Consider the following 27,036-nt stretch of genomic DNA (forward strand, 5'->3'; position numbering starts at 1 on the left):
GAGAAGGCTCTTCCCCTGGGGCCTGCCAAACAACAGGCTTCGGCCTGGCAGGGCAGCTCTGAGCCAGAAGGCCAAATTCACGGTGACTCCCTCCTACCAAAACCCCTTTTAGATTAGACTAACGGAGTTTGAAGGGATTTGTAGGTCATCTAATCCAACCCCCCACCTAAGGAGGAGACCTCCACACCATTTCTGACAAATGGCAATCCAGTCCCTTCTTGAAAGCTTCCAGTCATGAAGATCCCACAACTTCTGAAGGCAACTTCTGTTCCATTGGTTGATTGTTCTCACTGTCAGAAAAATCCTCCTTATTTCCAGGTTGAATCTCTCTCCTTGTTCAGTTTCCATCCATTGTTCCTTGTCTGGCCTTCAGGTGCTTTGGAAAAAAAGGCCGGACACCCTCCCCCTCCTCTCTGTGGCTGTCCCTCAAGTATTGGAACACTGCTATCATGTTACCTTCTCTTCACCAGACTTGCCACGGCTAATTCCTGCAACCGCTCTTCATATGTTTTAATCTCCTCTGCACTTTTTCTAGAGTCTCAACATCTGTTTTATAGTGTGGTGACCAAAACGGCTGCCGAATTCTTTGTTAAAATGAAGGTGAGCTGCACAACTGCTTCCATGCTTACTCATTTAAACATCTTTTTTTAGAGCCAGGGTTAGGAGAGGTTGCTGATACACAGAGCATCTGTTGTGGTTAGCTCTGGCCCAGCTCCTGCCCCAAGGACTGTGGATGTGGGAGAGACATCCACATGTTGCAGGCCTGTTTTGCCCCCGGTGGAATCTGTGGATGAAGCCTCCTCTGACCAAGAAGACATGAGTGACAGGGAGGAGGAGAGTGGGGCAGACAGCTCAGAAGGAGATCAATTATCTAGCTCCTCCTTGGATTCAGAACAAGAGTTAATGATACAGCCACGCATGCGGAGAGCGATGCATAGGCAACAACAACTGAGAGATTATTATGAAAGAAAATGAGGCCACCTGTGGTTGGGTGGGGCTGTGGTCATTAGTGAGGCTGCTATAAAGAGCAGCCTGTGGGTTTGGCCATTGTGGAGGATTATCTGATTGTTGTGTTTCGTGACTGCTTTACTGACTTTGACCTTTTGTGTGCTGATTTCCCCCCGCTTTGAAACTAAACCAGAGCAAAGGGTGTTTCACTTTGTGAAAGAAAGACTGTGAATTGCCTCACAGCTGCAAGCTAAGTATCACAGAACTGATAAGGGACTTGTACAAATTACCAGTTTGTGTTGGAGACAAGTGCTCTTGGCTATACCAAAAGAGGGCTTGGTTTAAGTGAATTTTCATTATAAAGAACATTGTTTTGAATTTTCAAACGTGTGTGTGTGTCTGAAATTTGTACCTGTGAATTTTTTGGGAGGAGTCTACCAGAGAGCCCGACAGAACAGCATCATGTTCACTGCTGTCCACCTGAGCCGCGCAGGGCTGGTCAAACATGGGCATCCTCCCTCCCTCCCTTTTTCCCGGGGTCTTGAACCAGCCATGGAGAAGATAATGATGAAGAGCAAAACATGATGGAAGGAGGAAAGAACGACCAACACCTCCCATCCACCACCACCCCCTAATAAGAGAGAATGGGACATTAATCAGTGTTCTCTATTACCTGAGAGAAAGTGATGTTAGTGGTCAAAGCAAATCAGAACTTTTCTGTTAGTGGAAAGTTAATGACATGGAGCAAGATTGTTTTGCCACAATGTTGTTCTACAAAATCCGAAAAGAGATTTAAAACTTTTGCTTCGGTATCCCAAATCACATCCCAGAGTACCTAAAAAAAACAACAGCCCAGTATTTATCGTAGCAACCATCGCGGTGATAGCTCATCACAAAATGGAAGGAAGGAAGGGAGGGAAGGAAGGAAAGGAAGGAAGGAAGGAAGGAAAGGAAGGAAAGGAAAGGAAGGAAGGAAGGAAGGGAAGGAAGGAAGGAAAGGAAGGAAGGAAAGGACAGAAGGAAGGAAGGAAGGAAGGAAGGAAGGAAGGACGGAAGGAAGGAAGGAAGGAAGGAAGGAAGGAAGGAAGGAAGGAAGGAAGGGACAAGGCAAAATTGACTGTTTTCAAGGGTCTGAGATACAAGCCTATTTCCACTCTTATTTCACCCCAGGCTCTGGTTCTGAGTGCTATATTATTTGGCATTCTGAAAGATAAAAAAACCCTGCTACTTTTACATGCAATTATACTAGCAAGCTCCAAAATAAACCCTTTTGAATTCATCTTTTTAGTTTCTTAATTAACAAGATGTGAGTTTGTCGACTGAAAGCTCAGTGGGCTGTCCCATGGCTCGTCCTTCTATTGGGGTCAATCTGACATGTTTCGGGAGAGAATAAAAGGAAGGATTAAATTAAGAATTCTGCCTCTAGAAAACTTATATCCAACTCTCCTTTTCTGCTCTTCCAACCGTAAATTTGAGGGTAGGCAGGCAGGTAGGTAGGCAGGAATTGTCTTTGAAAAAAAGATACACGACTGCTAAACATATAGAATATCTATTTACCTGGGCCATTAATGTTCAGTGACCCATGAAACCATAGTTCCAAGTGATTAAGTAATACAGTATATTAATCACAAAAAGATATATAGAAACATAGAAGACTGACGGCAGAAAAAGACCTCATGGTCCATCTAGTCTGCCCTTATACTATTTCCTGTATTTTATCTTACAATGGATATATGTTTATCCCAGGCATGTTTAAATTCAGTTTCCGTGGATTTACCAACCACGTCTGCTGGAAGTTTGTTCCAAGGATCTACTACTCTTTCAGTGAAATAATATTTTCTCACGTTGCTTTTGATCTTTCCCCCTTGTGTCCCCTTGTTCTTGTGTTCACTTTCCTATATATCCGGAATTAGTAGCTACTTGCTACTGTTCAGTCAAGATTTCTAAGCACTATATTTTTCTACAGAGATCTGAGTATGCTGCTTACGCTATTTGAAGATGACCAATAGAAAAAAAGATCAAAACGTTTAATGTATATATTTAGATGCCAGCAAAGGTTAAATTAAGCTTTTTTTCTTCCCAATTCAATCTTTATTATGATCATTAACCAAAACAAGAGAGTAGGATTTGAAATGGTTAAAAGGACAGCAATATGCTATTCAATGCAGACTTCAGAAAAAATTAACTTTACAAAGGTTTACTAAAGGGGAGGGGATGGTAATTGACTCTCCGGGACCACGTTGTGCCGCACGAATCCCATCGACCGGTTAGGTCCCACAGAGTTGGCCTTCTCCGGGTCCCGTCGACGAAACAATGTCGTCTGGCAGGACCCAGGGGAAGAGCCTTCTCTGTGGCGGCCCTGACCCTCTGGAATCAATTCCCCCGGAGATTAGGACTGCCCCCACCCTCCTTGCCTTTCGCAAACTCCTCAAAACCCACCTCTGCTGTCAGGCATGGGGAAATTGATTCCCTTGGGCTTTTTCCACTTTATGTATGGTCTGCAAGAGATGTATGATTGTTTTTATGTTAAGGGTTTTAAACTGTTTTTTAAATATTGGATTTGTACTATTTTTTCTTGTTGCGAGCCGCTCCAAGTCCTCGGGGAGGGGCGGCATACAAATCTAATAAATAATAATAATAATATGAGGAAAAAACAGAAATATGAGTCAATTATGTTCTCCCCACAGTTGTGAAACTTATTTTAAATTGATCTATTTTTTTCATGATAGCTCAATTACTGTAGAAAATTGTCAGATCTAATCAAAGTGACGGATTATTTTTACAGTTTCAATCTGTGTTGATTTTTCAAAAGTAGCAACTTTTCCCTATTTAAAAGAAGATCCCTTTTAAAAAATAGGCATTCAAGAGAAAACATAACTCTAAATTCAATTTCTCAACGCAGGGGTCCTCAAACTTGGCAACATTTAAGACTTGTGGACTTCAACTCCCAGAATTCTCCAGCCAGCTGGTTGAAGAATTCTGTGAGTTAAAGTCCACAAGTCTTAAAGTTGCCAAGTTTAAAGATCTATGTCTCGAAGTACCAGGGTTGTGTTTTTTTTTTGTAAAGTTACAAAGTCACTCAAATTTTAAAAATACTTGCAGAGTCACAAGCAACATTAAGTTTCAAATTTTGCACTACATGTGGGCAGTATGATTTCTGAATGCTTGGTTAATAAGTTGATTTTTTAGGTTAATCTTCTCTTTCTAATTGTTTTTAATATTGTAGTACTAATTGGATTATATTACTGTTCTTTTTTTATATATGCTGTGAACCGCCCCGAGTCCTCGGAGAGGGGCGGCATACAAATCCAATTAAATAAATAAATCCTGAATTCTAGAAATAGCTCAGATTTTCCAATGTGGTTCAAGAGAAAAATTAAAAAAACAGAAGTAGCATCTCCTAAAATAGACCTTGAGGGAAAGCTGGACCCTTTCATTTTTCTCACAATGGACCAATCTTATCAGCCAACCTAAAGGCATTTCATGGCACCGGACCAGATTATCTCAGGGACCGCCTTCTGCCGCACAAATCCCAGCGACCGATTAGGTCCCACAGAGTGGGCCTTCTCCAGGTCCCGTCAACTAAACAATGTCGGTTGGCGGGCCCCAGGGGAAGAGCCTTCTCTGTGGCAGCCCCGACTCCTCTGGAACCAGCTCCCCCCAGAGATTAGAACTGCCCCTACCCTCCTCGCCTTTCGCAAACTCCTTAAAACCCACCTTTGTCATCAGGGATGGGGGAACTGAGATATCTCCCCCGGGCCTATACAATTTATGTATGGTATGCTTGTGTGTATGTCTGTTTAATAATGGGTTTTTTAAAATATTTTAAATTGTAAATTAATAGATTTGTTATAAACTGTTTTTATTGTGTTGTGAGCCGCCCCGAGTCTACGGAAAGGGGCGGCATACAAATCTAATAAATAAATAAATAAATAAATAAATAAATAAATAAATAAATAAATAAATAAATAAATGGACCAATCTTATCAGCCAACCTAAAGGCATTTCATTTTGCCTTTTTAAAATAAATTTGTACAAAGCCCGTAGCTGTTTTTAAGCGCTCTTTTTTTTAAAAAAACAAAATTTTATAGTGTTTTGCTTTGGGGTGGAATGTGATTTACAATGATAATAACCCCAGCGGTGAGAAATTCCTGCACCAGATTGGAGAAATGATCACAAATAACGATGCTGCCCTTTGTGGACATGTTAATTAGGCATATCAACTGACTAACACAATTCAAAAAAAATACTATTTTTCTGCAACAATCTAGGAACAGAATTTTTGCAAATAAATCGGTTGTCCCCTTTCAATAAGCAAGGTTTTCAAATACGTATTATGAGGAAATCATAATTCGGATAAACACCCTAGTTGCAGAGACCAACATAAGTTGAGGAAGGCACGTCAATCACTGAATCCATCATTTCCCCCTTTCCGTTTTGGTATAACAACACCATTTGGAACACAACAAATTTCAGAGAAGTATATCAGAACAACGGCTTTGCAAAGATCCAGAAGTCAGATTCATCGGTTGTATCCAAGGCAAACAAAATTTCACTCTGGATTGTCCCTTTTGTCTTATAAAATAGGCAGGTTTGAATTGCACTCCCCTCGTTTTTCATGCTACTGAATTCCATCAGCAGAAAATATTCCTGTAACATTTCATAAAATTACTTTTTAATTTCTAATTAAAATTTAATTTTAATTCTAATTCTTTTTTTAATTTAATTCTTAGAGATTCTGCTCTAAATTTCTAAACAAATCAAAGCCTGGATTTAATAAAGTAATCTTTTCTAAGAAAAGGGATGAAAGTGAATCATTTATAGCATGACAGCAGTATAGGTAATGAATGAATAAACAAAATAGATTATCATACAGTGATACCTTGTCTTACAAACTTAATTTCTGGGCTGAGGTTCTTAAGGTGAAAAGTTTGTAAGATGAAACAATGTTTCCCATAGGAATCAATGGAAAAGCAATTAATTCGTGCAAGCCCAAAATTCATCCCTTTTGCCAGCCGAAGCGCCCGTTTTTGCGCTGCTGGGATTCCCCTGAGGCTCCCCTCCATGGGAAACCCCACCTCTGGACTTCTGTGTTTTTGCGATGTTGCAGGGGAACCCCAGTAGGGGAATCCCAGCATCGCAAAAACGGGCGTTTCGCTGGCAACGGAAGTCTGGAGGTGGGGTTTCCCAGTGAAGGGAGCCTCAGTGAAATCGCAACATCGCGAAAACACTGAAGTCCTCGAAACCCCACCTCCGGACCTCTGTGTTTTTGTGATGCTGCGATTTCACTGAGGCTCCCCTTGCTGGGAAACCCCACCTCCGGACTTTTGTTGCCAGTGAAGCGCCCGTTTTTGCGCTGCTGGGATTCCCCTGCAGCATTACAAAAACATGGAAGTCCGGACATGGGGTTTCCCATGGAGGGGAGCCTCAGGGGAATCCCAGCAGTACAAAAACGGGCGCTTCACTGGCAATGGAAGTCCGGAGGCGGGGCATCCCAGCGGCGGCAGTGGGTTTGTAAGGTGAAAATAGTTTGTAAGAAGAGGCAAAAAAATCTTAAACCCCAAGTTTGTATCTCGAAAAGTTTGTATGACGAGGCGTTTGTAAGACGAGGTATCACTGTACTTGCAAACATTTTCCTGTTTATTATTCTAGCTGGCCTCTTTATTATTAATTCTTAGGTTGTCCCCAATTTCTATGCTTTCAACACAAGATTTAATTCGTAGCAAAATATCTGAGAAAGAAAGTGGGGTCTAAAATAATAAACTATATGATTTCCTGACTTCAAGCAAAAACTACTTACATATTTAATGCTCATTTGGGATAAATAATATTGTTTTGAGAAACGGGTGGAAGTTTAGGTACATTATAGGCCGACTGGGGAAGGAAAAGAAGAAGGGAGAAGATGAAAACTTGGTTCAGATTATTTTAAGAACAAATCCTGTATATTTCACATCAGTAACTTAAAAGATTAACATCGGTTAGGTTATATACATCCACCAAAACCTCAACTTCTTGTAGACTTGCCACTTTTAAAAAGGAGGGAGCGCTTTAAATATTACAGATGTACATCGCTGGATACATCACACCTTGGGAAGGACTGTTTTGACCAGAAGGAGGGAAAGCTCAAAGACAGACAAAATAACTTTGCAGATCCAGAAGTCGGTTTCACATAATTTACCTACCGGTTCACCCAGCATACTGTGAGTGTGCGTGCTTTCGGTTCAGTTGTGCACATGCCTTCTGGGCATGCCCACAACCTCCCGCTTATGTGCTTTGCTCGGACACACAGCTTGCATACATATGTGTTGTGTTTGGGCCTGGGCCAGCCGTTGCTCCCACAGATGGGAGAGACGCGGCACAAAGTGAATGCGAAAGCCTGGCTGACAGCCAGGAAGACGTGGCAGACAGCCAGGAGGACGAGGCCACTGGGACGCAGGATTCAGCAGACAGCCCAGGGGATTTGGCATACAGTCCCTCAGACAGTCTTTCGTCTCTGGATTCTTCTGCAGATCAATATATTGATCTGCATAGCAGAAGGGCTATGCAGAGAAGGGATCGACTGAAGGAGTATTACAAGTCATCAGAGTAGCACCTGGGCTGGGTGTGGTTCTTATACTGAGGGCTGGGTGTGGTTCCCTTAATGAGGGCTAAAGGGATAAAAGGGAACAGAGGCCCAAGGCAAACTGTGGCTGTTTATCTGTGTTATTTTGTGGTTCCTGCTCTGAAGTTTCTGTTCCGTGCCGTTGGAGTTTTCATCCCAGCTTTTTCAGACAAGTGGGAGGTGAAAACTCTGGGACTTGCTGTTTGCTTCAAAGATTCAAAAGGACTCCTGAAACGTCTTTGCTCATTCCAGGTTGTCTTTGTTTGTTTTTTCCTGTGTTTTTGTATGCGGCTGAAGTAAGCCTTGCACGCTCATTGTTTACGGACACTAAGAACTGCTTTGAGTAAACCTTTTTTGTTTATTTACTACAAGTTTGCTGATTAGCAGAGCACGTGTGTGTTTGATTTCTTTTCCTTAGACTATTACGCATTGCCTGAGCCAGTCAGGGAGAAAACATATGCATTACTTGAAAACATGGCTAAATAGGACGATGTAGCACCGGGGCGAGAGGGCAGGTCCAAACCTGTCTGCAGGTTGCTACTACCAGTTCGTCTGAACCTGTTGAATGCACCTCTGCACATTTCTCCATTTTTTCCTACTAGCTACACTAGAGTCTGTCGTCTTCCTTTATCAGTCCCCCCCTAACTCAGTGTTTCTCAATTATTTTCTGTTACGTCCCCCCTAGGAAGAAGTAAACATTTCGGGGGGGCCTAACTCTCCGCCAGGATGATTGTTTGCAATATACAGCACGTTTTCTCTGAAAAAAACTCAAGCATCTTATCAGCATGATTGGGGTGCAATATGTTTAAGTGATGCCTTAATTTATTGGGCTTCCTGCTGTCTGCTGCCAACATTTTTAGACCCAATAAACATCCCGGTCTTTTCTCATCTCCCACCATAGTCACAGGGAAGCCAAGCGCTACCTATGCTTGATCATATTTCCTCATCTTAGCTTTCAAGAGACTTAAGTTTGTCTCATTACCTCCGTCTCTCTCCTTTCTTTTCACCCGTTAAATATTTACTATTACTTATTCACAATCTACTAGTATTGTGAATAAGGTAAAATATATATTTAATATATTTAAAGAGACAGAATTCAGAAACACACACACACACAAAGCAAAATGTAAGCTAGACTCCATCGTTCCTAGGACTGTAGACCGGAGACTGTTTGATCCAAATTGAGATCCTTGCCTTGTTGGAAAGTATCCATAGGATCCTTTCGACAGCCACCTCCATGGCAAAGCTTCAAAGGGGGGGAGAATCGGAGCCAGATTACCCCGCCTGCTTTGTGCCGTGACATCTCGTTCTTTCTGACTCCAGAAAAACCTAAACGCTCCAAAAATTCACACGCCCGAAGCAAGATTATCTCAGGGACCGCCTTCTGCTGCATGAATCCCAGCGACCAGTTAGGTCCCACAGAGTGGATCTTCTCCGGGTCCCGTCAACTAAACAGTGTTGCTTGGCGGGACCCAGGGGAAGAGCCTTCTCTGTGGCGGCCCCGGCCCTCTGGAACCAACTCCCCCCCGAGATTAGAATTGCCCCCACCCTCCTTGCCTTTCGTAAGCTACTTAAAACCCACCTCTGCCGTCAGGCATGGGGAGAACTGAGATCCTCTTTCCCCCTAGGCCTTTACAATTTTATGCATGGTATGTCTGTATGTATGTTTGGTTTTTATATTAATGGGTTTTTAATTCGTTTTTAGTATTGGATTACTATTGTACACTGTTTTATTGTTGCTGTTAGACACCCCGAGTCTCCGGAGAGGGGCGGCATACAAATCCAATAAATAAAATAAATAAAATAAATAAAATAAATAAAATAAATAAAATAAATAAAATAAATAAAATAAAATAAAATAAATAAAATAAAATAAACAAAATAAACAAAATAAACAAAATAAATAAATAAAATAAAATAAAATAAATAAAATAAATAAGTAAAATAAGTAAAATAAGTAAAATAAGTAAAATAAGTAAAATAAGTAAAATAAATAAAATAAATAAAATAAAATAAAATAAATAAAATAAATAAAATAAATAAAATAAATAAAATAAATAAAATAAATAAAATAAATAAAATAAATAAAATAAATAAAATAAATAAAATAAATAAAATAAATAAAATAAATAAAATAAATAAAATAAATAAAATAAATAAATGAGCTGAGAAGGGAAACAAACTCTGGAAATGGCGGGATGAGAAGATTTCTAATCTACAATTCTATTCTACAATGCCTCCTTGAAGGGCATCTTCTAAGTAAGCAAACTAAGCCAAGTAGCATCAACGCGGAGGTGTCTACGCTAAAGGGCTTACCTTACTGGACCATTTTCTGGCTTCGTCGTGGAGCTGCCTGGCAGCCATCATCATGGGTTGGTTCAGCACCTCACCGGCTTTCTGTTCCGGGAACTCTTCGTCCCTCTCGTCTGGCGGTGGCGGCCGAGGAGGAGGGACCTCCCCTTCAGGCAGGGGGGGCTTTGGGGGGGCATGTTCATCGGTGAGCTGCGGAAAGAAGCATTTTGGGTTTCAACCGCCTGGATCCATAGCAAATTCCAAGATGCGCATGTTAATGCTTTTGGCCCGGTTTGCCAAATTCAGAATAATCCCTGTTGTTAGTTTCAGAAGGTTAAGGGGGGCATATATATACGCTTTCAAGTTATAAAACAAGAATTTAAAATGCAATATCATATATTATAAATCACAAATTACATGTTATTGATTAAACCATTGGTTATAATAACGCTAAGAACAAATAGGAGGCTGTTAATTGAGCCAGCCTCAGGAGGGGAGGGGAGATATACCATATGCTCGTCTTTTAATTGCTTGTTTGTATTGTATATTGTTTAGATGTAAATGAACTGTTAGTGGTTATTGTCTAATTGTTTATATGTAAATAAAAACTTTTTTAATAAAATAAAAAAAACAGAAAGTTAAGGGCAGAGTTAATTTTTTTTAAAACTCGGTGCACATTTGTCTACAATTATCTCCTCATCGTTAAAGAGGCATCTACTTCATTCTTCTGAAATTTATTTATTTATTTTATTTGACTTCTATGCCGCCCAATCGCAAAGGACTTGGGGTGGCTTACAACAATATATTTGTTTGTTTATTTGTTTGTTTGCTTATTTATCGGATTTATTTAAAAACAGCTCTAAACAGAACTGTAGATTCGGACTATCTCCTTCTTCATCAACAATGCTAATGCTAATTTTAAAAAAGAAAAGTTATTTAGCTTTCTTTTTAGTTGTGATATTCAAATTTACTTTATATATAATCTAGTATAAAATATGAAATACTTTCTTATTAGAATAACTATTTTATTAGATATATAGAATTATGGTTCATAGCTCTTTTTGCTGTAATGTGAAGAATTATTTTATATATAATTTACTTGGCTTAAAAGATTACAAGAAAATAGTTGAGGGGGGGTTGAATAATGAGCTTAACAGATTTGTAATATTCACGTAACAAATGAACTTGATGACCAGCGATTAATGTAAAGGTTATTGTAATGTTTTAATATTAGATAATGAAAAGCTATACTTTAAGAGGTTTTTGAATATACAGTATAACATATGATATGTTTTTACAATTATTTTGTGAAAGAAAGATACAAGAGCCTCCATTGAATGATTACAAAGTAAAAAGGAAAAATTTGTCATGATACGAACCCCTCATCTTACGAACTTTTTGAGATACGAACCCAGGGTTCGGGATTTTTGTGCCTCTTCTTACGAACTATTTTCGCCTTACAAACCTGCCACCGCGTACGCCGAACCCGGAAGTTTGGCAAAAGTTCGAGTTCGGGAAGCCACCGAGAAGCGCCGCCGCCTATCTGTCACTTTTTGAAACAGCCGGGGGGGCTTCTCGGCGTTCTCCCGAATGCTGAACACAGAAGTTCGGCAAAAGTTCGTGTTCAGCGTTCGGGTTTGGGAGAACGCCGAGAAGCGCCACCGCCCGGCTGTCACCTTGCCAGAAGAGCCGCGGAGCTGTCGGCCGGTCGGGAGGCTCAAACGGAGGTGGGGAATCCCCATAGGGAATTCCATGGGTGGAGCTTTGACGTCACGAAGACGTCCTTCCTGGCCGGCCGAAACGTGGACTCCAGGAAGGACGTCTCCGTGACGTCAAAGCTCCGCCCATGGAATTCCCTATTGGGATTCCCCACCTCCGTTTGAGCCTCCCGACCGGCCAACAGCTCCATGGCTCTTCTGGCAAGGTGACAGCTGGACGGCGGGGCTTCTCGGCGGCCTCCTGAACCCAAACGCCGAACCCGAACTTTTGCCGAACTTCTAGATTCGGCGTTCAGGAGAATACCAAGAAGCCCCCCGGCTGTTTCAAAAGGTGACAGCCGAGCAGCGGGGCTTCTCGGTGGCCTCCCGAACCCGAACTTTTGCCGAACTTCCGGGTTCGGCATTCGGGAGAAAGCCGAGAAGCGCCTGGCTTTTTCAAAAGGTGACAGCCGGGTGGCGGCGCCCAGTGGAGTGCTGTTTTTGTGATTTTTTTGCTTGCACGCATTAATCGGTTTTACATTGTTTCCTATGGGAAACATTGTTTCGTCTTACGAACTTTTCGCCTTACGAACCAATTAAGTTCATAAGACGAGGTATCACTGTATATGTTTGACAATAAGCTGGACTTTGTGTTGGAAACGATGCATTGTTTTTTAACTTTGTATTGGAGAAAAAAATAAAATAATTATGATTCAAAAAAAAAAAAAACCCAATGCTAATGCGAATGGCTCCTTACATGGAGTTGCTCCAGGTCAGGAGGAGGAGGTGGGAAGTCTGGCTCCTGGGGCTGGAAGGCTTCTCGGACTTTGGCTACGGCTCCTAGGATCCTGTATCCAGAATCAAGAAAGTTCTTCTGCAAACCTGGCCAAAAAGAAAAAAGAGGAGAGATTATTTTAAAGTTTTGCTACCAAGAGTGTTATAATCTAACAGTTTACATTAGCTTTGGGCAGCGACTTGGGAGCAGTAGTGGGTGGGATCAGCGATCCGTTCGTGGACATGGAGATGTGTGTGCAACTCCGCAACTCCAAAATATGCACGCCCGCGCAAGATTTGACTCCTGTGCATGCGCCGGAAGGAAAATCTCACACGAGGACGCTCTCTCGCGCGAGATTTCACCAATCTGAGTAGGCCCGGGATAGAACAGATACTGACTGATTGGATTGTGTGATGGATACGTGGGGGACTTGAACTTAGGTGGAGAAAACCCGGAAGCTTTCAGATTCGGGTTTTCCCAGATACGGTGGTACCTCTACCTAAGAACGCCTCTACTTACGAACTTTTCTAGATAAGAACCGGGTGTTCAAGATTTTTTTGCCTCTTCTCAAGAACCATTTTCCACTTACAAACCTGAACCTCCAAAACTGTAACCAGAAAAGGCGGGGAGAAGCCTCCGTGGGGCCTCTCTAGGAATCTCCTGGGAGGAAACAGGGCCAGAAAAGGTGGGAAGAAGCCTCTGTGGGGCCTCTCTAGGAATCTCCTGGGAGGAAACAGGGCCGAAAAAGGTAGGGAGAAGCCTCAGTGGGACCACTCTAGGAATCTCCTGGGAGGAAACAGGGCCGGAAAAGGCAGGGAGAATCCTCAATTGGATCACTCTAGGAATCTCCTGGGAGGAAACAGGGCCGAAAAAGGCAGGGACAAGCCTCAGTGGGACCACTCTAGGAATCTCCTGGGAGGAAACAGGGCCGAAAAAGGTAGGGAGAAGCCTTAGTGGGACCACTCTAGGAATCTCCTGGGAGGAAACAGGGCCGGAAAAGGCGGGGAGAAGCCTCCATGGGGCCTCTCTAGGAATCTCCTGGGAGGAAACAGGGCCAGAAAAGGCGAGGAGAAGCCTCTGTGGGGCCTCTCTAGGAATCTCCTGGGAGGAAACGGCCTCCACCCTCGCTGTGGTTTCCCCAATCGCACACATTATTTGCTTTTACATTGATTCCTACGGGAAAAATTGCTTCTTCTTACAAACTTTTCTACTTAAGAACCTGGTCATGGAACGGATTAAGTTCGTAAGTAGAGGTATTGCCAACATGGCATCTCTAATGAACTGGAACTCTGGGGAACCTCTAGTCTTGGAGTCTTATTTCGTTGGGGGTATTTATCAGAATGCTGACAGAAGTTCTCTCACATAACTTGGTGGTGCTTCTTATACTGCACTACCAAAGCAACCTCACAAGCTGCCAGAATCTCTGCACTTGCTTCCCAGGAATGGACTTCAAAGGCCAGAGGTTTGAGACAGCCCGAAACACTCACCAGGGTCAGAAATGTTGCCTGCCACGGCTTTTGCATCCATCACCATCGGCGAAATGGTCTTGCTCAGGTCGTCCGAGGCGGCTTTAATAGCTTCGCGGAATTTAGGGTCTTCGGAGTTTTCCACCTCTTTCTTTGCGACCAACAGGATCCGGTTAGCTCTCCGGGCAATGCTGGTGGCTCCTGCTACCAACATCTGAGGTTGGACGTTGGCCATTGCCACTTTACATTTGTCCAGGTCTTTTTTAATGGCTTCCTCGGAGGCATCCAGGAGGGATTTGGTGTCGATGGCTTCATCTACTAAGCCTGGAATGGAAAATTCAAACATTTACTCATGCCCTCATCACCTCGAGGTTCAATTACTGCAACGCTCTCTACATGGGGCTACCTCTGAAAAGTGTTCGGAAACTTCAGATCGTGCAGAACGCAGCCGCGAGAGCCATCGTGGGGCTTCCAAGATTCGCCCACGTTTCTTCAACACTCCGTGGCTTGCATTGGCTGCCGATCACTTTCCGGTCACAATTCAAAGTGTTGCTCATGACTTTAAAGCCTTACATGGCAATGGACCAGATTACCTCCTGAACCGCCTGCTACCGCACGAATCCCAGTGACCGATAAGGTCCCACAGAGTTGGCCTTCTCCGGGTCCCGTTGACTAAACAATGTCGTTTGGCGGGCCCCTGGGGAAGAGCCTTCTCTGTGGCGGCCCTGGCCCTCTGGAACCAACTCCCCCCGGAGATTAGAACTGCCCCCACCCTCCCTGTCTTTCGTAAACTACTCAAGACTCATTTATACCGCCAGGCATGGGGGAGTTGAGATAGCTCTTCCCCCTAGGCCATTACAAGTTATGCATGGTATGTTTGTGTGTATGTTTGGTTTTATAATAAGGGTTTTTAGTTGTTTTTTATTATTGGATTGTACATGTTGTGTTATTGTTGTTAGCCGCCCCGAGTCTGCGGAGAGGGGCAGCATACAAATCCAATAAATTATTATTATTATTATTATTATTATTATTATTATTATTATTATTATTATTTTACATACGGTACCTGCGTAACCTAAGACAAGACCGAACTCATCATGGGGCTCAACAGGTTAGACCAGGGATGTCCAATCTGGACAACTTGAAGACTCATTAGACTTCAACTCCCAGAATTCCCCAGCCACCTTGGCTGTCTGAGGAATTCTGGGAGTTGAATTCCAAGAGTCTTAAAAGTTATATACAGCTGCTAGAATATCTTATGCTCAACTCTGGATCCCATCAGAAAATAATATAATTGATAAAATTTATAAATGCGCTGAAATAGACAAAATGACCAAGGAAATTAAGGGAATAAACGATTCAGAATATTATAATACTTGGAATCTATGGCATAATTGGATGGAAAATAGGAATAGAGTAAAGTGATACAAAAACCGATAAATATATATAATGTAAAGAACAATTTGCAAAAGGTAAAAACAAACTCATGGATATAGAAATGTAAATATATAAAATGTAAAAATGGAAATATAAGGTACATGATAAAAAGGGTAAGATCTATAAAAAAAGAAAGATACTGTGGTGTATACACCTTCTTTTATTTAATACTTTGTAAAACATAATAAAGAATTGTTTTTTTAAAGTTTCAAGGCGAGACCGCCTTCTGCCACACGAATCCCAGTGTCCGGTTAGGTCCCACAGAGTTGGTCTTCTCCGGGTCCCATCGACGAAACAATGTCGTCTGGCGGGACCCAGGGGAAGAGCCTTCTCTGTGGTGGCTCCGACCCTCTGGAATCAACTCCCCCCAGAGATTAGGACTGCCCCCACCCTCCTTGCCTTTCGTAAACTCTTTAAAACCCACCTCTGTCATCAGGCATGGGGGAATTGAGACATCCCACCTTGCCTATGTAATTTTGTGCATGATATGACTGTGTATGTATTTTATCTATTGGGGGGTTACTTTTAGACTTTTTAATGTAAAACTGTTATTTTAGATTTTGATTATTAGATTTGTTACCATGTATTGTTTTTATCACTGTTGTGAGCCACCCCGAGTCTACGGAGAGGGGCGGCATACAAATCTTAATAATAATAATAATAATAATAATGATGATGATGATGATGATGATGATGATGATATCTGCCATCCTAATATCCTAAAAGTCTATAACAGTGATGAATAACTACAAAGCCTTCTGTGCACGAGGGTGAAAAAGCGCATACAATGGTGATGCACGCAAATCGCATACTTCGGAAACAGTAAGGAAGTAGATTTCGCCGATGCTAATACAGTGTTCCCTCGATTTTCGCAGGTTCGAACTTCACGAATAGCCTATACCATGGGTTTTTAAAAAAAAATTAATTAAAAAATACTTCGCGGGTTTTTTCTATACCACGGTTTTTCCTGCCCGATGACGTCATATGTCATCGCCAAACTAATAATTTTTGCAAATAAATAACAAAAAGCCCAATTATTGTTAATAAATAATTATGTTTATAAATTCCAGAATCACTAAGTGTCTTATTCAATGGCGAGTACCAGTAATAATGGTGAGTAAATGATTGCTAAGTGTTGTGGTTAGCTCTGGCCCAGCTCCTGCCCCAAGGACTGTGGATGTGAGGGAGACATCCACATGCTGCAGGCCTGTTTTGCCCCCGGTGGAATCTGATGATGAAGGCTCCTCTGACCAAGAAGACATGAGTGACAGGGAGGAAGAGAGTGTGGCAGACAGCTCAGAAGGAGATCAATTATCTAACTCCTCTTTGGATTCAGAACAAGAGTTAATGATACAGCCACGCATGCAGAGAGAGATGCATAGGCAACAACAACTGAGAGATTATTATCAAAGAAAATGAGGCCACCTGTGGTTGGGTGGGGCTGTGGTCATTAGTGAGCCTGCTATAAAGAGCAGCCTGTGGGTTTGGCCATTGTGGAGGATTATCTGATCGTTGTGTTTCGTGACTGCTTTACTGACTTTGACCTTTTGTGTGCTGATTTTTCCCCGCTTTGAAACTAAAGCAGAGCAAAGTGTGTTTCACTTTGTGAAAGAAGGAGGACTGTGAATTGCCTCACAGCTGCAAGCTAAGTATCACAGAACTGATAAGGGACTTGTACAAATTTCCAGTTTGTTTGGAGACCAGTGCTCTTTGCTATCCCAAAAGAGGGCTTAGTTTAAGTGAATTTTCATTATAAAGAACATTTTTTTTGAATTTTCAAACGTGGGTGAGTCTGAAATTTGTACCTGTGAATTTTTGGGAGAAGTCCACCAGAGAGCCCGACAGAACACTAAGGGAATGGGAAATGGTCATTTAGGGGTTTAAAGTGTTAAGGGAAGGCTTGTGATACTGTCCATAGCCAAAAATTGTGTATTTACTTCCGCGGAAATTCGACTTCCGCGGGCGGTCTCGGAACGCATCCCCCGCGAAAATCGAGGGGACACTGTAATCCTCTTCCTTTTTCTTTCAACATCTCCCCCTTTATCATTGCAAAATAGTCACCACCAACACGGCTGAAAATAATTGCAAGGGCCCTTTTACTTCACCTGTCATTTTCTCCACGTTATCGATCCACTGGTTCTTCATGGTCTCAAAATGTTCATAAGCGGCTTGATTTCCAGGATTCCGCAAAAGGATGCGAGCAGCAGAGACCACCTGCAGATAGAAAGGGCATTCAAGAAGGGCAATAGAGAAATAGAGAGAAAGAAAGAGCCGGGGTGGCGCAGCAGGTAGAGTGCTGTACTGCAGGCCACTGAAGCTGACTGTAGATCTGTAGGTCAGCGGTTCAAGTCTCATCCCCGACTCAAGGTTGACTCAGCCTTCCATCCTTCCAAGGTGGGTCAAATGAGGACCCAGATTGTGGGGGCAATAGGCTGGCTCTGTTAAAAAGTGCTATGGCTAACATGTTGTAAGCCGCCCTGAGTCTAAGGGCGGCATAAAAAAAATTAACAAATAAATTAAATAAATAAAGAGAGAGAGAGAAACAGAAGGAGGGAGGGAGGAGTTGAGTGAAAGGAAGGGAAAGAGAGAGAGAAAAACAGGGAGGGAGGAGTTGATGGGAGGAAGGGCAATTGAGAGAAAGAGAGGGAGAAGGAGAGAGAAACAGGGAGAGAGGGAAGAGTTGGATGGAAGGGAAATATAGAGAGAATGAGTCAGAGAGAGAGAAGGAGTGAGAGAGGGGGAAAGAGAGAGGAATTGAGTAGAAGGAAGGGACATAGAAAGAGAGAGGAAAACAGAGAATGGAAGGGAGAGAGGAGTTGAGTGAAATGAAGGGGGATATATAGAAAGAATGAGTCAGAGAGAGGGGGAGGGAGGAAGAGAGAGAGAAAGAAAGTAAGAGAGAGAGAGAAAGAAACAGGGAGAAAGGGAGGAGTTGGATGGAAGGGAGGGAAATATAGAGAGAGAGACACAGAGAGAGAGAGAGAGAGAGAAGTCCCACCTGAGGTGTCAGTTCCCTTGCTGACTTAACAGTCGCTTGGATGCCTTCCACAGTGCTTTTATTGGCTGTTCCAACAGCAGCTGCCTTTTCTGCAGTGGCCCCCAGCCTCGCTGCGTGATTCTCAAAGTTGGCTGCCCTTTCTTCGAAGACCTGAAACATTAAGTGCGCCCTTTAACAACACTAAAAGGAACTCAAAAGAGTTTAAACTGAGCCAGGGCCAACTTAAACAAGCCCACTCTAGCTCAGTTTTATTAACAATATTTCAGAGATTCGTCAAAGGCTCATTCAATGGAAACACTAAAATATTATTCTTTTATGAAAATCATCGCTCAGCCTTTTAAAGCAGAGAAGGACTACAGCAGAGGTCTTCAAGCTTGGCAACTTTAAGACTTGTGGACTTCAACTCCCAGAATTCTCCAGTATACCATAGCACAGCTGGCTGGAGAATTCTGGGAGAAGTCTTAAAGTTGCCAAGTTTGATGACCTCCAGACTATGGTCACATGAATCGATTCATGGAGAAGTAAGCACCAGGAAAAGAATTTTCTAGCCCTTTTAAACATCTTACTTTCATATTTTGATACGGTAGTTTGTTTAATGGAACAATAAATGTAGTATTGGATTATTACATGCTGTTTTTATCACTGTTGTTAGCCGCCCCGAGTCCACGGAGAGGGGCGGCATACAAATCCAATAAATCAATAAATCAATCAACAATAAATCAATCAACCAATAAATAAATAAATAAGTATTCCTTTTGTAGATCAAAGGCCACATGGATGGGCATGCCCAGATATGGCCAAAAACCGCACATGGGTGCTATGGTTCACATTATGCTAGTATGAGATTGTTGCTCACAGGCTTTGCAATACAGGTAGGCCTGGATTTTAAGGCCTGGGAAAGTTCAGGTAAAATTCATATTCTCAGGAACCTCAAAGGAACCTCCTCAAAGGGATCCTCTTCAAAACAACCATAGTTATTGTATCAGATTACAGCAGGGTGGGCTGGAAGGGCGGACATTAAAATTTCTGCAGGCCACTCACCTCGTCCCTGTTAGGCGCATCCGGAGGAGCAGTGGCTGCTACCGCCAACAGCTTGATCGGGGTTGTGGTGTCACTGAACACTTCCGAAACTTCCTGGGTCATAGCTTCTTGCATCCTCGATTTAAGATCCTTAACGAGAATTAAGACATTTCACACTGAGAGATGTATCAAATGAAAAGAAGGACCAGGGCTGACATGATAGCAATACAGTGTTCCCTCAATTTTCGCAGGTTCGAACTTCGCGAAAAGTCTATACCACGGTTTTTCAAAAATATTAATTAAAAAATACTTTGTGGTTTTTTTCCCTATACCACGGTTTTTCCCGCCCGATGACATTATATGTCATCGCCAAACTTTCATCTGCCTTTAATAAATATTTTTTTAAATAAACTTTAATAAATAAACACGGTGAGTAATAATCTAAATGGTTGCTAAGGGAATGGGAAATTGCAATTTAGGGGTTTAAAGTGTTAAGGGAAGGCTTGTGATACTGTTCATAGCCAGAAATAGTGCATTTACTTCCGCATCTCTACTTCGTGGAAATTCGACTTTCGTAGGCGGTCTCGGAACGCATCCCCTGCGAAAATCGAGGGAACACTGTATTCCAATATTTAAGGGGCTGCCACAAGTAAGAGAGAGTCAAGCTGTTCTCCAAACAGGGTGTCCAGGGGGAAAGCATTCTGAAATTCCCTGATATTTCCCTGACATTTCCCTGTAAGTTGCTATCTAGTTAAGGCGCGGTCGTAGATGACGTCATACCAAACGGCTAAGCCATGGAGAAATAGCGGTAGCTGAGCAAGCAAGTTGTTACCACAGTTGTGCTCATTTTTGCTTGACTCCGCCAAGCAGCAAGATCCTTTTTTTTTAAGATAACATGATTTTTCCCTGACTTTTAAATATTTTAATACAGTTTGGTTTTCCCCCTCTGATTTACAGTGTTCCCTCGATTTTCACGGGTTCGAACTTTGCGAAAAGTCTATAGCACGGTTTTTCAAAAATATTAATTAAAAAAAATACTTTGTGGGTTTTTTCCCTATACCACGGTTTTTCCCACCCGATGACGTCATATGTCATCCCCAAACTTTAGTCTGCCTTTAATAAAAAAAAATTTAAATAAACTTTAATAAATAAACATGGTGAGTAATAATCTGAATGGTCGCTAAGGGAATGGGAAATTGCAATTTAGGGGTTTAAAGTGTTAAGGGAAGGCTTATGATACTGTTCATAGCCAAAAACAGTCTATTTACTTCCGCATTTCTACTTCGCGGAAATTCGACTTTTGCGGGCAGTCTCGGAACGGTTTTTTCACGAATTCCCTGGTAATTCCCTGATACTTCCCGAACCGCTGATTTCCCTGATAATTCTCTGATTTCCCTGTTGTCAATCAGTGTCGCTTCCTAAGTGGACAGTTTGATTTCACAGAAGTTTGATCTACTTGAAGTTATATTCTGTTTTTTAAGTGTTCCCTTTATTTTTTTTGAGCAGTGTATAATTATATAGTATTTGGATAAGAATGCAAAATCCGGATGTTGGCTTACTTGAAAAATATTTGGATTTGTATTAATGTCAGTTTATACGTTGTATTTGTGCTTTTTTAAATGTACAGTGTTCCCTCGATTTTCGCGGACGATGCGTTCCGAGACCGCCCGCGAAAGTCGAATTTCCGCAAAGTAGAGATGCGGAAGTAAATACACTATTTTGGGCTATGAACAGTATCACAAACCTTCCCTTAACACTTTAAACCCCTAAATTGCAATTTCCCATTCCCTTAGCAACAATTTAGATTATTATTCACCATGTTTATTTATTAAAGTTTATTAAAAAAAATTTTTTTAAAGGCGGACGAAAGTTTGACGATGACATATGACGTCATTAGGCGGGAAAAACCGTGGTATAGGGGAAAAAATCGAAAAGCATTTTTAATTAATATTTCTGAAAACTCGTGGTATAGACTTTTCGCGAAGTTCGAACCCGCGAAAATCGAGGGAACACTGTACAAAATTCAATAAAAAATATTTTTTTAAAAAGAGAATTAACCCATAATTCTAACCCCCCTCTTCCTCTTTACCTTCAGGGATTCCTGCAGCTGAAGAGCCACAGCCCTGGCTTGTGGCGAGTCACCTTCTCCTCTTGCAGCCAAATCAGCCAACTGGGCAGCGAGCTGCTCCACTCGGTCACACTTGGCCAGCAAATCCTGGCGGTAGGGCCCCATCATGACGTTGGCAAGACGGCGTCCCTCAGCCACCAGTCCCCGGAGTGCGGCCTGGCCTGCATGGCAAAAAAAAAAAAGACATTCAAACTTTCTGTTAGCTGTTCTCCTGGTTCACGGGTGAGGCGAGAGAAAGAAGCTGCACAAAAGGGAAAATTGGGTTGAAATAAAATCAAGAATTATCATGGTAGGCCGCTGCAGGAAATGTTAAACGGTAAAGGTTTCACCCTGTCCAGTTGTGTCAGACACTAGGGGGCGCTGCTCGTCTCTGTTTTTGGGCTGCGAGAGCCAGCATTGTCCAAAGACACTTCCATGGTTAGTTAGTTAGTTAGTTAGTTAGTTAGTTAGTTAGTTAGTTAGTTAGTTAGTTAGTTAGTTAGTTAGGTAATGGATTTGTATGCCTTTTTTTTTTCATTGAAGGCAACCCTCATTTTTAATGGAAAATTTCTCAACAAGAGCAAAGCAAATTCATAAAGGTAGAAACTTTTGCTTCTCAACAGGCAGCTACAATATCAGGCAATAAGTATACTAAATATGAAATATGGTGAGACATCCAATGTACTCTATTTAACAGCACTTTAGCGGGAAGAAAAAAATGCTATCCAGAAATTATTATCGGTAAAACGAAGAGAAATCCAACATAGAAGACTGACGGCAGAAAAGGACCTCAGGGTCCATCTAGTCTGCCCTTATACTATTTTTTGGATTTTATCTTAGGATGGATCTATGTTTATCCCAGGCATGTTTAAATTCAGTTACTGTGGATTGACCCACCATGTCTGCTGGAAGTTTGTTCCAAGCATCTACTACTCTTTCAGTAAAATAATATTTTCTCACGTTGCTTTTGATCTTTCCCCGAACTAACTTCAGATTGTGTCCCCTTGTTCTTGTGTTCACTTTCCTATTAAAAACACTTCCCTCCTGAATCTTATTTAACCCTTTGACATATTTAAATGTTTCGATCGTGTCCCCCCCTTTTCCTTCTGTCCTCCAGACTATACAGATTTGAGTTCCTTAAGTTTTTCCTGGTAGGTTTTATGCTTAAGACCTTCCACCATTTTTGTCACCCGTCTTTGGACCCGTTCAATTTTGTCAATATCTTTTTGTAGGTGAGGTCTCCAGAACTGAACACAGTACTCCAAATGTGGTCTCGCCAGATTTGGAATACTGTGTTCAGTTCTGGAGACCTCACCTACAAAAAGATATTGACAAAATTGATGTTTCTTCTACACTCCCTATTTTTCCACGTAATCTCCGTCCTGTTCTATGGCCTTCATCCAGCGAGACCCAAGGGTGTATATGCCTTGTCGGTACCACTCCTTGTTCTAGTCACGAAGCCTTGGAGCTCTGCTGAACCACCTTCTAATGGCCTCACCCTCTGTACCCGGCAACTAACCATACTTCTGTCGACTTCAGATTCTCCATAAACTGTACACAAACGTTTGTGAATGTTCCCAACAGTTTCTTTCTCCACAGTGTGAAATTACGTCACTTACAGACGCCGTTTCGAAACACTCCTACAGCTACACTATCTGTCTAAAGAAACTCAAAATTTACACACACACTCCTGACAATTCAAAGAGCGTATATCTAAAGTTTTGCATTTGTACCATCACTGTAGGCTGGGAAAAAAATGTGGTGCATTACTTTCTGGGCGACTCTCGTCCTGACCACTGGCATTGCTTGTTTTCTTCCGCTAACTTCCCACGCACCCTTTCCCCAATGCTACCGGATTGCAAATACCATAGAGACCTTGCTGCTCATCCTTTTCTTAGGAAGTGTTTTTCGACACAGCTTACCTACACCCCGATCATCAATGGTAGGGTTGTCTATCCATCTCTGAGCTTGCTCGATCTTGCCTTCCAGATGGACAGCCGGCTTGGCAGGTCTGCTGTTCGCAACAGCCTTGTTTGTTTTGGATTGCAAATTCTGAAGCGATGTCGCTATTTGCTTGGCTAATGCCCGGGCTTCTGGAGAATCGCCCTTCCCACTATTGGGAAGAGAAAGAAAGGCTGTTTAAGTAATCCGCGTAAAGTGGCCCATTGAGAAGACAAAGCTTAAGGGCGCGAGAACCGTGAATCAGCTACTCGTGGAGCTTCAACACTGATACTGCTCATTAAAAACTTAACAATGCCCAGTGGATTAGTTAAGTGGCGATACAAGATTATCTATATTAGTTTTATGCCAATTCTCAAAGTGTTCACCAAACAATACTGGATTATTCATCCGCTCGTTTGTTCATTCCTACATTGAATGAATTTATGTAACTGCCCTTCTCACATACAACTCAGCATACGTTAAGGCAAAAAGCAATTGATTTATTGATTTATTTCTTAAATGTACAGTGATACCTCGTCTTATGAACTTAATTGGTTCCGGGGTGAGGTTTGTAAGGTGAAAAGTTTGTAAGATGAAACAACGTTTCCCATAGGAATCAATGGAAAAGCGATTAATGCATGCAAGCCCAATACTCACCCCTTTTGCCCGCCGAAGCGCCTGTTTTTGTGCTGCTGGGATTCCCCTGAGGCTCCCCTCCATGGGAAACCCCACCTCCGGACTTCCATGTTTTTGTGATGCTGCAGGGGAATCCCACCAGCGCAAAAATGGGTGCTTCGCTGGCAACGGAAGTCCGGAGGTGGGGTTTCCCAGCGAGGGGAGCCTCAGCGAAATTGCAGCATCGCAAAAACACGGAAGTCCTCGAAACCCCACCTCCGGACTTCCGTGTTTTTGCGATGCTGAGATTTCGCTGAGGCTCCCCTCGCTGGGAAACCCCACCTCTGGACTTCCGTTGCCAGTGAAGTGCCCATTTTTGCGCTGCTGGGATCCCCCTGCAGCATCGCAAAAACACGAGAGTCCGGAGGTGGTGTTTCCCATGGAGGGGAGCCTCAGGGGAATCCCAGCAGCGCAAAAACAGGTGCTTCACTGGCAACAGAAGTCCGGAGGCGTGGCATCCCAGTGGCGGCGGCTTGGGTTTGTAAGGTGAAAATAGTTTGGAAGAAGAGGCAAAAAAATCTTAAACCCTGGGTTTCTATCTCGAAATGTTTGTATGACGAGGGGTTTGTAAGACGAGGTATCACTGTATTTGCCACCTAGCTGAAGGTGGGCCAAAATCTACTCTGCTTTTGCAAACAATAAAAAGGAAGGAATGTAGGAGCGTAACCAGAACAGAAGTAAAATAATACAGTAATAAAATAAACAATGAAAAATAAAGAAACAAGAATAAACCGATATGATAACAAAATTATGGATGGGTAGAGAGCAGAGAGCAATGAGGGAGGGAGATGAAGTCTGCCATCAATCAATTATTATTATTATTATTATTATTATTATTATTATTAATAATAATAATAATAATTAGATTTGTATGCCACCCCTCTCCGAAGACTTGGGGCTACTCACAACAACAATAAAAAACAGTATAGACAATGGAACAAATCTAATAATAAGAATTATATTAAAAACCCCAACTGTTAAAAAACCATATAACACATACATACCAAACATAGAATATAAGAGAGCCTGGGGGAGATGTCTTAGTTCCCCCATGCCTGGCGATATAGGTGGGTCTTGAGTAACTTGCGAAAGACAAGGAGGGTGGGGGCTGTTCTAATCTCCGGGGGGGAGTTGGTTCCAGAGGGCCAGGGCCGCCACAGAGAAGGCTCTTCCCCTGGGGCCTGCCAAACGAGATTGTTTGGTCAACGGGACCCGGAGAAGGCCAACTCTGTGGGACCTTATTGGCCGCTGGGATTCGTGCGGTAGAAGGCGGTTCCAGAGGTATTCTGGTCCAAATACAGTGGTACCTCAAGATACGAACCCCTCGTCTTACGAACAACTCGTGATACGAACCCGGGGTTCAGAAAAATTTTGCCTCTTCTTACGAACTTTTTTCAAGTTATGAACCGGCGTTCGGAGACTGCTGGGAAGCCGCACGGCTGTTTTAAAAGGTGACAGCCGGGCGGCGGGGCTGGGTGAACGCCGGTTCGTAACTCGAACAAAGTTCGTAAGAAGAGGCAAAATTTTGCTGAACCCCGGGTTCGGTTCGGGAGGTTGCTGGGAAGCCCCCCAGGCCGGCTGCGACCTTTTAAAACAGCCGCGCCGCTTCCCAGCTGTCTCCCGAAGCCGAACGCAGAAGTTCGGCTTTAGCGTTCGGCTTCAGGAGACAGCTGGGAAGCGGCGGCGGGTGTTTTAAAAGGTTGCAGCCGGCCTGGGGGGCTTCCCAGTACCCCCCGAACCCCGAACCCAGGTTCGGGGGGGTGCTGGCAAGCCCCCCCAGGCCGGCTGTCACCTTTTAAAACAGCCGCGCGGCTTCCCAGCAGTCGCCAAAAGCCGTTTTTTTGCGGGGGGTTTTTTGGTTGCACGGATGTAATTGACTTTACATTGTTTCCTATGGGACACAATGTTTCGTCTTACGAACCTTTCGTCTTACGAACCTCCTCCTTGCACCAATTAAGTTTGTATCGTGAGGTATTACTGTATTATTATTTTACTTACATTTACGTATTAATATTATTATTGAAATATTATTATTTAAAAACTTTTTTTAAAAAAACCAGAATGTCGTCAAAAAACCGAAAGCCTTCTTGAAGCAATGGAACATAAACGATGGAATCGGGCTGCTAGAACCCAGGGATTTTTCAGAGAACCCCAAAAGAGGCCAATACATACTGTTTTCGAAGGTCCGACAATTTAGCTGTCAAAGCCGCGATCTCTCCCAGGGACCGCAAAATGTCGTCTCTCTCTTTGGGGTCTTCACAGAGTTCTGCGATTTTCCTGGCTTCTCCCATAATGCCTCGGATGTGTTCTTCTCCTTCGATGCCTCCGTTAGGATCTGCCAACCAGCTCTTCAGCAAGAGAAACAGGGATCAACAGCTTGGGATCTTTGAATCCCCTACATCGGCGGTCTTCAAACTTGGCAACTTTAAGACTTGCGGGCTTCAACTCCCAGAATTCTCCAGCCAAGAGAATTCTGGGAGTTGAAGTCCACAAGACTTCAACCTGCATTCTGCCCTGCATTCTAACACTGAAATGCTGCTTGGTTCAAAACTGATTCAACTGCTGATAATGTACCCCACATTTTCCTGGGGTAGCCAATGTCTAATTTCATGGTTAAAACCACAGTTCTGGCACAAAGTTTCTAGAGTTGTTAACCTGATCCTACGCAGCTTCTGCTCAGGCAACCTCACACTACTCGCAAGAGCCTACAAAACTTTTGCCAGACCCATTCTAGACTACTGCTCATCTTTCTGGAACCCTTACCACATCTCAGACATCAACACCCTAGAAAATGTCCAAAGATACTTCACCAGAAGAGCCCTTCACTCCTCCACTCAAAACAGAACATCCTACGAAAATAGACTAACAATCCTGGGCCTAGAAAGCCTAGAACTACGGCGCCTAAAACACGATTTGAGTATTGCCCACAAGATCATATGCTGCAACGTCCTACCGGTCAATGACTACTTTAGCTTCAACCGCAACAACACAAGAGCACGCAACAGATTCAAACTTAATACGAACCGCTCCAAACTTGACTGTAAAAAATATGATTTCAACAAGCGAGTTACCGAAGCGT

General features: G+C 42.7%; 1 protein-coding gene across 2 annotated transcripts in view; it reads right to left on the minus strand.

Moving 5' to 3' along the window:
* Nucleotides 1-27,036, minus strand: part of VCL (vinculin) — a 122,812-nt gene that overhangs the window by 16,334 nt on the left and 79,442 nt on the right. For both annotated transcript variants that reach the window (XM_070752041.1, XM_070752040.1), the window contains exons 10-18: nucleotides 26,130-26,305; nucleotides 23,264-23,454; nucleotides 21,324-21,523; nucleotides 19,256-19,384; nucleotides 18,215-18,364; nucleotides 17,322-17,430; nucleotides 13,801-14,103; nucleotides 12,296-12,420; nucleotides 9,866-10,051 (exon numbers count right to left, since the gene is read on the minus strand). In XM_070752041.1, the coding sequence (XP_070608142.1) occupies nucleotides 9,866-10,051; nucleotides 12,296-12,420; nucleotides 13,801-14,103; nucleotides 17,322-17,430; nucleotides 18,215-18,364; nucleotides 19,256-19,384; nucleotides 21,324-21,523; nucleotides 23,264-23,454; nucleotides 26,130-26,305 (1,569 nt within the window). The remainder of the gene's footprint in view (nucleotides 1-9,865; nucleotides 10,052-12,295; nucleotides 12,421-13,800; nucleotides 14,104-17,321; nucleotides 17,431-18,214; nucleotides 18,365-19,255; nucleotides 19,385-21,323; nucleotides 21,524-23,263; nucleotides 23,455-26,129; nucleotides 26,306-27,036) is intronic.

The sequence above is a fragment of the Erythrolamprus reginae genome, chromosome 5, assembly GCF_031021105.1.
Source record: "Erythrolamprus reginae isolate rEryReg1 chromosome 5, rEryReg1.hap1, whole genome shotgun sequence".
Lineage (NCBI taxonomy): Eukaryota > Metazoa > Chordata > Lepidosauria > Squamata > Dipsadidae > Erythrolamprus > Erythrolamprus reginae.